At 44.3% G+C, this 10,586-nt stretch overlaps 1 protein-coding gene across 1 annotated transcript; it reads left to right on the top strand.

Moving 5' to 3' along the window:
- The first annotated feature begins 3,865 nt into the window (after positions 1 to 3,865).
- On the top strand, positions 3,866 to 10,537 carry LOC142794068 (uncharacterized). Its single transcript, XM_075885857.1, has 6 exons — positions 3,866 to 3,974; positions 4,978 to 5,425; positions 7,435 to 7,892; positions 8,891 to 9,016; positions 9,567 to 9,809; positions 10,524 to 10,537. Exons 1-6 carry the CDS (start codon positions 3,866 to 3,868, stop codon positions 10,535 to 10,537), a joined length of 1,398 nt encoding a protein of 465 aa, XP_075741972.1.
- Positions 10,538 to 10,586: the final 49 nt, after the last annotated feature.

Raw genomic sequence — 10,586 nt, 5'->3', positions numbered from 1 at the left:
GTACACCTTCGTGTGGCGATAAAAGTGAATTTACCATTTCCGCGATTATGATTCGTGAGGCAAGCGTGATAAACAGTGTCCGGTTCGATGTACTGTCGTGTTGCCCAGCTTATGGTTTTGAGCTCTCAAGAACTAAAATGACCAAAACTGGTTGGTGTGTCGCATTGAAGTAAACACCCCATAATTGTTTCTTTTTAATTTCTTCCTCTTGGTTTTGACTAATCAATATTCTAGGTAAGCCGCGAACACCAACGTCTCCGAAAGGTGACGCTATCGTGGCGGGGACACCTGCCAAGCCGACTTCTCCAGCCGAGCTACCGATCGGGGGTAAGCAGTGCCATGAACCTTTCTTGATTTTCCAGCATACCCTGACGACACACATTTTGCTACAATCAAAAACATTGGGACTATCAAAAAATGCCATTTTTTTCCGCAATATACAGCAGTCACTCGCATTGAGCTGCTATACATTCTCAAAAACTTGGTGCAGATGACTGAGGCGCAAAAAACATTTCTTGAAACAGGAGGAGCAGAAGAGAAGAAAGAACAGCGCTGTTCTTTCTTCTCTTCTGCTCCTCTTGTTTCAAGACATGTTTTTCTGTGCCTCAATCATCTGCACCAAGTATGCACCAACTTGACCAAAAACCAGTCCTTTTGAAATACCTTTCTCCAGAACGATTGTTCTGAATTGTTTCAGTTGAAATATGAACGCATAAGAAATGAATATAGTGGAAACTCATCCTACTTTTCCCGAGGGATTTCTATTGGGACATAATGAAACCTACTACACTTAGTCATAGTCGGTCACGTGGTCATACGAATGATTTACACTTGACGCATTAATTTATCAGTGAAATTTAATGCCGACCAAAATAAGCACTACCTACAGGTTCATAATGCTAACAAATCCTTCACAGCTTCTACGCAGGACTCCAGCACTTGAACAGCCGGTAATTATTTCCTTGATTTGCTTACTTTATGTCCAATAGGACGTGTTATTGCCTATTACGCATGAAATAAGCAGTGTTTTATTAGGTCATTTTTCACGTCACATAACTACCAGCTCTACAAGTTGTACTCGTCAGTTTCGTTGGTAGCTGTATGTATTGTTTGCTTTATTTCGCCAGGCCACCGGGAATAGGGTGCAATATTTTAAACGAATGGAGCAATAATGCGCCTTAACGATGCTTTCATATTCAGACGCAGTCGAAAAGTGAGGCATGTATAGTGTATGAGCTAACTTTTAAAAATTGGTGTTAGTTCTCTTTGAGACTACGAAACGCATCCAATTTCAGGAACGCCGTCTCTGCCAGCTCTTGTGCAAGGTTACGCGAACGTCCCTGCCACAAGCATCAAGCCGAATCCTCCTGCTGCTGTTGCCAACCCTGGTAAGAGCATGGGACTCAGTTATTCAACTACAAAAGCAAGCCAGCGAACAGCATTGATCATGTGTGTATAGTACTAATTCTATATACAATAGCTGAATTAAATGGGTCATGTACCCGTGTGCAACCAGTTCAGACGCGAATTAAAGATTTTAAGTTTTGTGCAGGACTTTCAAGGACGCCGAAATGCCTTTTGTAGTGCATAATTGTAGACAATGAGGGCCCATACTAACGAAGTATTTCGTACCTCTCAGTGTTTCGTAAGAGGCATCACCTGCTGGTCACAATGGTCAACATAAAGTTTTCCCTCAGAAATGGCTGACTAAGATATAACTTGATTGGCGAAAACTTCATCACCCTAATTAAATATCGCACACTGTCCACTGCTGCAGGTCATGAGAATGGTTTCTGCAAAACTAATTAATCTTTAGAGGCGAGGCTTCACGCTTAAATTTCGAAGGACTTCGGCTCGTTTAGAAATCATGGGTCCCGCAAACATTATTTTGCTTACTGTACATATCAAGCAGCGTTTGATGCAGAAAGTAAATGCGATTGCCAACTAATGCCGAAATGTGGAGAGCTCCTGCATTCCAGGTGTGCCACCTGCACCAACGAGTCCACGTGTACTAGCGGTTCCCCCTGTAGTAGCGGTTCAACCTTCAGTACGAGCGGTGGCACCTATACCAGCAGCAGGTCCTGCCGTCCTCGGAACTGGGGCCAACTTGCCTGCTCCCAGACCTGCTGCTAGAATTGCTGGTAGGAATTGTGATTTTCATGTTTTTCATGTTTTTTAATCATAAAAAGCTTCTGTTTTTTAAAAGGCATCAGTGTGAAACTCTGAGTATTGTTATGGAAGCATGAAAATATAAAAATGTGTTCTTTAAAATGTGAGCTGTTTGAGGACACGTGGTACCAGGAGGCTGGTGTAAGGCTGAAAAAATTGATTACTTGCTTATTTGCTCAATCTGACTCTGATCGCTATTTCCGAATCAGAAAGAGCTCCTTCTTTCCAGGTGTGCCACCTGTACCAACGACGCCACATGTACTAGCGATTCCCCCTGTAGTAGCTGTTCAACCCGCAGTACGAGCGGTGGCACCGATACCAGCAGCAGGTCCTGCCTGCCTCGGTACTGCGGCCAACTTGCCTGCTCCCGCAACCGGTGCTGGAATTTCTGGTAGGTTTTGTGATTTTGGTGTATGACAAGTTTCTTTTTCATATGAAGCTCTCGTTCTTAATATACATCAATTTTAAACTTCAAAAAAAAACATTATAGAAGGGCGTACATATAGAAATGTGTTGTTTTAAAATGTGACTTACTTGAGCACACAGCGTGCAGGAGGCTGGTGTGAGGATGGAAAAATCACTTACTTGCTCATTGGCTAACCTTAACTCTGATATTAGTGGTTTAAAGGACACTATAAAAAAGCAATTTCTTTCACGCTAGTAAAATACTCTTTTACAATTCGAAAATCCCCGCGCTTGCCCGGAGGGTACGCTTGGCGAGTGAAAAAAATCCACAGAAAGAAATGTGGGTGGCACCGCCATCTTTATACTCCTGTATCAAATGTCATGACGTAAAAAGTTTTAAAGGCGTCCCTTAGGTGCTGCTAAATGCGTCCGCTGCTGCTAATTGTACTGTTATGAAGCCACGCACATAACGCACCAAGTTACAAGAAGTTTCGTTGATCAGTTGTCGCAAAAATTCCAAAATTGGGGGACGTGTGAGCTTCGCCTTCAAGAGTAGATTGCCATAACGTAATGGGCCTCGTGCGTGTCGGTTTCTGCACTGCTATAGACTGCTTCGGTTCTCGGTGTATGCCTGAAACAATCCGTAAGGAAAGGAGCGACAACTTGCATAACATTAACCCTGTCGAAGTATCGTTGAATGCAAGCACAGTTGCTAAGTGCCCACCACACCATATTTCTAGAATTCACCTTTTTCTAAATACCATGCGTGCCCTCAAGCTTAGAACACTCATTGGATGCCCAGTTGTCAAAAGATAGGTTTTCTGAAAGTATATGATAAACCGCATGAAACACTTTTCATCTCTCCTGCAGCCGTTCACAATATTGCGAAACTGCACATGCAATGCTCAGCACTTGTGCGGCAACTCATTTAATCGTATCAATACCGAAGTTGCCGTTCGTGAGTGCTTTAGCGAGTTTAAATGTGCACCTATGTATACTCACTAATGTTGTAATACGTACCGCATGCTGTGATAAAGACTAGGACAGCGCATGTACATGCAAGCTCTTAGAAAGGTCACAATTACAAAGAAGGGAAGTCGCTAGCATGTAGTATTAAAAAACCTGCCGCTGTTACTTTCGATTTGTGCGTCATGCCCTGTGTATTGATATCGAGAACACTGGTGTGTTTGTGCTTCCTCAACTATGTAATATTTATTGTAATGTGCATTTAGAACAGTGCGCTGTTTTTGAAAAGCAAATGAGGTTGCCAAAAACACCGTACAAGTTTATAATGCCAATTTACACAGCCAAGCCACTCGTGCAACCACCGCTGAGACTGGACGCCAACCATGGTGCTGCATCCAAGAAGCCGGATGACGAGCCTCCGATTTCGATGGCCGGTAAGAACTAAGAAAGAAAATGTTGTGGTACTTCGAAGAACTCTCACTCGGAGACTGAGTAAGTCATCTGCCGTACTTCAGCATCTCATCCGGTGCCTCCTTGATGGGCCAAGTCAAATTTTGTTCAATAAGCGAAATCATTAGCCTGCTTCTCAAGTAGAATTTACGAAATGATAAAATAAGCCTCACTAATGAGTACTTTGTACAGCACTGCGGCTAAGAAATAGGTGAGAACCATCAGCTTAAGTCATGAGCGCCGTGTAGTGAGCATGCTGAAGGTTCGAGAGACAGGATCTGTGAAACTATTTTCACGCAATGCCTGGCATTAAAACCGTTAGCTAGCTACAATTTCTTAATATATAAGAGCTTTTTCATGCTGTCAAAACCAGCGAATGAACTCGACAGTCGTCACAGTCATGTACCCGATGATGGTGTGATGACAGCGCACGCATAACAAAACGTACGCTGGTGCTGAAACTGCCTGGCAGCATGCTTCGGAAATGACCAGATTGATCTTGAGGTTTTACGTGCTAAAACTACGACATGACGTGTGTGCGTGTGTCATGCTCACTTTGTAACGGGTGCCCTCCTTAACTTCTTTTGTCCATATGAACGTACCACAGTTTGTTCATCATAGAAAATCATTGAGCCCAATACATCACTTTCCTATCACCCCTTTTACTATCACTCGAAGCGCATATCAGAAGAGTATACGTTTTAAATATACCCTTCTACCTTAAGCGAAATCTACTACGCAGCATGTTTGATAAGGGTTACACGATAGTAATGCCACAGGTGGGCTACAATATTTACAAATAGTTTATTGCTACGCTATTACTTTTCATAACTTCATTGTTATACCATCGCCGCTAACTGGTCCAGTGAAGCTTATATTTCCTTGCATGCCTGCGATGCCTCCCATGGTGTGTAAGCTTCAGGAGCCTTGTTACTAGTTCTTTTTTGAATCCTTTCCTCATTTCCTTTTCTGTCGCAACACTGTCAGGATCACCACCTAAAGCCACAAAGAAGGTCAAGCCGAAGTTTACCTTGACGCCGGACGACGTTCAAAAATTCCACGCCCTGTTTTCCAAGCGCTGGTGCTACTTGAGCCGCACTCGTTTCCTTTTCCTCACCGGCTGGCTACTTCCGATCGTGATAGCCTACGTGGCCACCGCCACACTGACGGCACAACGGGCGGCAGAGAAAGGGCAGCCCTCACGAAACGTCGTCCTCAGTGCCACCACGCAGTTCGGAGATGATGTGCGCACCTTTCTGAGCGAGGGGAGCGAGGCAAATGCTTCCAGCGACTACCGGCTGCTCATGTACCACCAGGCAATGGCTATCGATTCTCTCGAGGACCCGCACGAGGAGCTGCTCGCTGCCCTGGAAGATAACTACCTCGAGTATGGAGCAGGCTATCCATTTGGAGCCGTTATCAACTCTTCGACCTTGTGAGTATTATTGTAAAAGTGGGAAAGAAGCAATTCTTTCTGTCTACTGTGGTGTATGACACTCTTCCTGGGTGTTATGGTAATTTACAATTTAAGAATAAGTACAAGGTTCCCTCGCAACCATCACTGTCTCGAAGAGATGGCGCATACAAGCTGCATCTAATAAAAAATTTCTCAGTTCAATTTTTTCAAGCACTCTGCCTGTGTTCAGACTCATGCTCGTGTCACTGGTATTAACCGAACACTTGAACGTTCCATTCGTTTTCATCAGATATTCTGAGATCGTTGCTTAACCATAGGCAATAATTAGGCAGAATCGATGAACCATTAGTCGTCGATGTGCTCATATTTATATTTACGTCAGAATGAGTGCACTAAAGACGTGCTTTTAAAGAAAACCAGCTTGTACGACTCTTACATATGTGGCTGACAAGAATCTCATGGTGCTGTGGGCGGAGCTTGTATGTATTGTTAGGTTGTGACGGACGAGACGCTTGTTATGGCGGCTGCCTTATCAAGAATATAACTTGAGACTCTGGATACATGTGAAAAGATGATTTACTATTAGCTGTGTGCGGATTGTAGAAATCTCTGATAACTCGGTATGTATTACTGTTTATACAGCGGCGTATTCGGGCTCTGAAACGCTTTTGAAGAAACTATCAAACGGATATAATAAAAAAAATTATTGCCTCACGATTTGATTGCCACCAAAACATTTACAATTGCTCAAGCGTTTGCGGGGGCGCAGAAATTTGTAGCATGCTCTAATTGGGTCGCAGAAATTTGTAACGCACTCTAATTGATTCCCTTCTTCTCTCATCCCAAGAAGCGCGTTTGAAGTCAAGCAGGCAGAGAAAGCACGGGTAGAAAAAGGTAACGCACGCGCACGCCATGAGCGGCTTACTTTCAGTGTGTTCGTGCTCACGGGCGCGGGGACGTAGCAGCCTCTCTTGGTGGTTGTGGTAACTCTGCAGGTCGCGATGCTGAAATCAGCTAATGACCTTAAGTTTGGGTATAAAAGCACTGAGAGTGTGATGTGATGAACTTCGTAACTGTCTTGCCCCACCGCGGTGGTCTAGTGGCTAAGGTACTCGGCTGCTGACCCGCAGGTCACGGAATCCAATCCCGCCTGCGGCGGCTGCATCCCTGGTGGAGGCGGAAACGTTGTAGGCCCGTGTGCTCGGATTTGGTGCACGCTAAAGAACCCCAAGTGGTCGAAATTTCTGAAGCCCTCCACCACGGCAACTCTCATAATCATATGGTGGTTTTGGGACGGTAAACACCACACATCAATCAATCAATCAATCAATCAATCAATCAATCAATCAATCAATCAATCAATCAATCAATCAATCAATCAATTAATCAATCAATCAATCAATCAATTAATCAATCAATCAAACCAGTCAATCAGTCTATCGTAACTGCCTTTTTTTCGAGTTACGCGAAGTGATTGCAAGTCCACTCAACGAGGCCTCCACCACCTTCAGTATATTTTCAGGCTGCTACGTTCACTAGACATTTTTCAAGTTAGACAACGCAATGCCAGTTAGGCAGTACGCTGCCGAAAGACGCGAGCATGTAGATTTCTCAAATACTATGTCATATACCATAAACTGGAAATGATGAAAACGCCGGACCTTGAAGTGAAAAGTTTCACTTTCTTAATCTAACATCGTGCGAATCACCAGGGCCACAAACGTGAGCGGGTTGGTAGCAATAACACGGCTGTTATTGCCGTGATTATATTTCCTTCTAATGTTTCGCCTGCGGCCTTAACAGCACAAACTTTGCTTCTTGCGCCTATTGTTCGAGAGTATCACAGGACAGGACGCCTGTAAGACATGATAGTCACAAAGAGCGCCACGTTATGTAAATGGCAGCACAGGGTAACCCGTATTATGCTATTATTGTTCGGCGTACTAGATTTGTGAACGCACTAAAGCTCGTATTTTTCGAGGGAAATATAAAAGGAATACACTTCTACTGGTGTACGCTCGGCGCAGAATTGAAGCCTGGTACAACCCCACAAGTATGATGAGCCTGCCTGTGCTTAACAACCTGATGCACATCGTTCGGCTGAGGACCGCATCCGGCCGGCACGACCAGAGCATCACGACCAAGCTCTCGCTTTACCCGTTGCCCGAGGACGTCCTGAGAACTACGTCGACTCGCAAGCGTGACGAAGAGACCTTGGGGCAGCTGCAGCTCGCCGTGGAGCAGGCGTGGATCTATTGGGGCTGCTTGGCCACAGTCAGCATGGGCCTGATCGTATCCTCATTCGTGGTGTTCCCCGCAGCCGAGAACCACGGCGGAGCTCGCGGTCTGCAACTCATGACAGGCGTTTCTGGCTGTACTTTTATGTCGGCGCACTTCCTGTTCGACCTCGCCTTCTACCTCGTCCCGATGGCTGTCATCTACGGAGTGTTCGCGGTATCGCAACGCCTACGCTTTGAGACCATAGGTAACGAAAGAAGGCTCAGAATTTAAATTAAAACAATTATGATGAGTTCATATATATTCCCAAAAATGCAAAGATTGAAGGCACTCGCTAAAATAACTGGGATCTAGCCGTTAGAAACTAGTATGACGAACTGACCACAAGGTTCAGGTATGCTCTTTTGCGTGAAGTTTAGATCAGCCAGTAGAAAAATATTTCTGTCCTCTAGAAGCGGATCGAAAGCAATGCACTGTTTAGATTGACCAAACCGCCTTGAAGGAGATGAGTGTAATCCTAAGGGTTCGCTTTCTTTGTGAAGCATGATATTAATGAGAACTAACAAACAATAAGACAAGAGAGAATACAGAGGATGTTATTAGGAGTAATTGTAATGTAAATTTGAAGAAAGGAAGGTGGGCGAAAAGATAACTTGCCGCGGGCAGGAACCAAACCTGCGACCTTCAAACAACGCGTTCGATGCATCGAACGCCTTATTCAAAAGTAGCACCCAATTGACTATAAAATTACTTCTAATATCCCATGTACTCTGTCTGGCACCTTGAGAATGACTTAGAACGTACCTTTCTTACTTTTTCTAATGTACTCTTTGCTTAGAGGATTTCACCGCATTTGCTCTCTGACGTTTCGCACAGCCGCACGCGCAAGCAATCCAGAAATTCAACACTTCACAAGCACTCCTTGGAAACTGCCGTGGAACTTTTCATGCCCCTGTTCTTAGTTAATGGCAGACAAAGATCTGAGTTAAGGAAAGTTCTGTACAGAGGTTTAATGATCTAAGATCGATTTTCTGATATAAATGTTTTTAGATCAATGAAATGGTTGTTAAAATGATTGCACGTCAAAAGCATTGTTCCTGGGGTAACGATATCCTGGTACGGTATTTTGCACGTATAATATGTGTGCATACGTGTGTGGCATGTAGACGGAAGCAACCCACCGACTTTGGTATGTTGATAATGAAGCTGACACTTATGATGGTTATCATCTCCAATTTGTTGCAGTGGCTCTCGCCGCAGTCGTGCTGTCGTTCGCTCCGAGCGGCATAATACTACCGTACTTGGTGGCGGAGCACATCGAAACCGAGGGGACTGCGTATTCCATCATAGTCGGCCTATTCGCTGTAGGAGGTGAGGACTAGACGGACTACAACACTTATATCATCAACATAGGCTGACGAATGTAGGGTGGGTCTCGCAGATGGAGGCGGACAGTCTCCTTTACTTATAGTCTCCTTATGGTTTGCAATGTCTATCCATATCTATACTGAGTGTGATACGTCTTGTCGTTGTTAAAAGAGGAGGATAATAGCTACGCAGGACTATCACTATAATTCCTGATGTTGCGTTCTGGAAGCTGCTTCCTTCCCATTTTTACTACCAGAAAGCGAGAGACCAAATACCGGCCATTGTAAGAACATCAACATTTCATTTTCACGAAGCATGTTTTCTTTCGGAATCCACAAAGGAGACGGGTAGGAAGTAGTTAACGAAACTTTGCCACCACTGAAGGGTAACTCTGCCCACTGCTATGACCATCGGCATGCCCGGTCAGTTTGTGTGGCTGTTCGTAAGACCTTATGGCATTGTCGTAAAAGGCTGGGTAGGACAGTGTGTGCACCGAGGCATACCACTATCTTGTGTCGCCACCATCTCTAATGTACCAACGATTCTTCTGCAGGGCCTGCGGTCTTTTTGTTCTACATGACCAGTTTGCCCGCGCTTAACAGCCAGGTGTTGCGCGTGCCTCTGCTCTTCCTTCCACCCTTCTTGCTCGGCGCCACCACTATCCAGGCTGTAAGCCTCGACTACGAAGCGAGCATGTGCGAGCTCTTACGCCTGCGACCGAAGCTGGACGACTTAATCATCGGCGTGTGCGACGATATGCGCCTGCTCGGATCGGGCATCGTCCACTGCTGTAAAAGTGAGTCAAACGCACGCAGCTGTAATGCCAGTGCACCGAGAAGGCCGTTTTCTTCGCGTGCTAGGCGCACGCGTCCCATCATTTCTTTGAAGCGTGGAGGAATTTGTTTATCGTGCGAGCACTTTAGCGTACAAGCCCCTTCATCGTATGTATGTATGTATGTATGTATGTATGTATGTATGTATGTATGTATGTATGTATGTATGTATGTATGTATGTATGTATGTACGTATGTATGTATGTATGTATGTATGTATGTATGTATGTATGTATGTATGTATGTATGTATGTATGTATGTATGTATGTATGTATGTATGTATGTATGTATGTATGTATGTATGTATGTATGTATGTATGTATGTATGTATGTATGTATGTATGTATGTATGTATGTATGTGTGTGTGTGTGTGTGTGTGTGTGTGTAATGTGTGTGTGTGTAATGTGTGTGTGTGTGTGTAATGTGTGTGTGTGTGTGTAATGTGTGTGTAGTGTGTGTGTGTGTGTGTGTGTGTGTGCGCAATGTATACATACATACATGCACACATACATACATGCACCGAATACCGCCATACATCTGTACGTATATAATTAATATCCATACAAATACGTAACCACTAACTGTAGATGCACTACCCCAAGGGATGTTAACGCAATATTATTCAATTTTTTATTGAGCCGCAAAAATTGCCTGATGAATTCTTGCTATGCGTAGAGTGCCATTGTTAATCACGGAGTTACAGAGTGATCCCAGTCATGAAGCATCCCCGGATTATCT

The sequence above is a fragment of the Rhipicephalus microplus genome, chromosome 2 (genome assembly GCF_043290135.1).
Source record: "Rhipicephalus microplus isolate Deutch F79 chromosome 2, USDA_Rmic, whole genome shotgun sequence".
In the NCBI taxonomy this organism is placed as follows: Eukaryota; Metazoa; Arthropoda; class Arachnida; order Ixodida; family Ixodidae; genus Rhipicephalus; species Rhipicephalus microplus.
This window is presented reverse-complemented; position numbering and strand designations above follow the sequence as displayed.

Coding starts and splice junctions, on each gene's coding strand:
- LOC142794068 (XM_075885857.1), top strand. CDS start 3,866: ATGCCAATTTACACAGCCAAGCCACTCGTGCAACCACCGCTGAGACTG. Junction 3,975..4,977: donor GCCTCCGATTTCGATGGCCG/GTAAGAACTAAG, acceptor CAACACTGTCAG/GATCACCACCTAAAGCCACA. Junction 7,893..8,890: donor CCTACGCTTTGAGACCATAG/GTAACGAAAGAA, acceptor AATTTGTTGCAG/TGGCTCTCGCCGCAGTCGTG.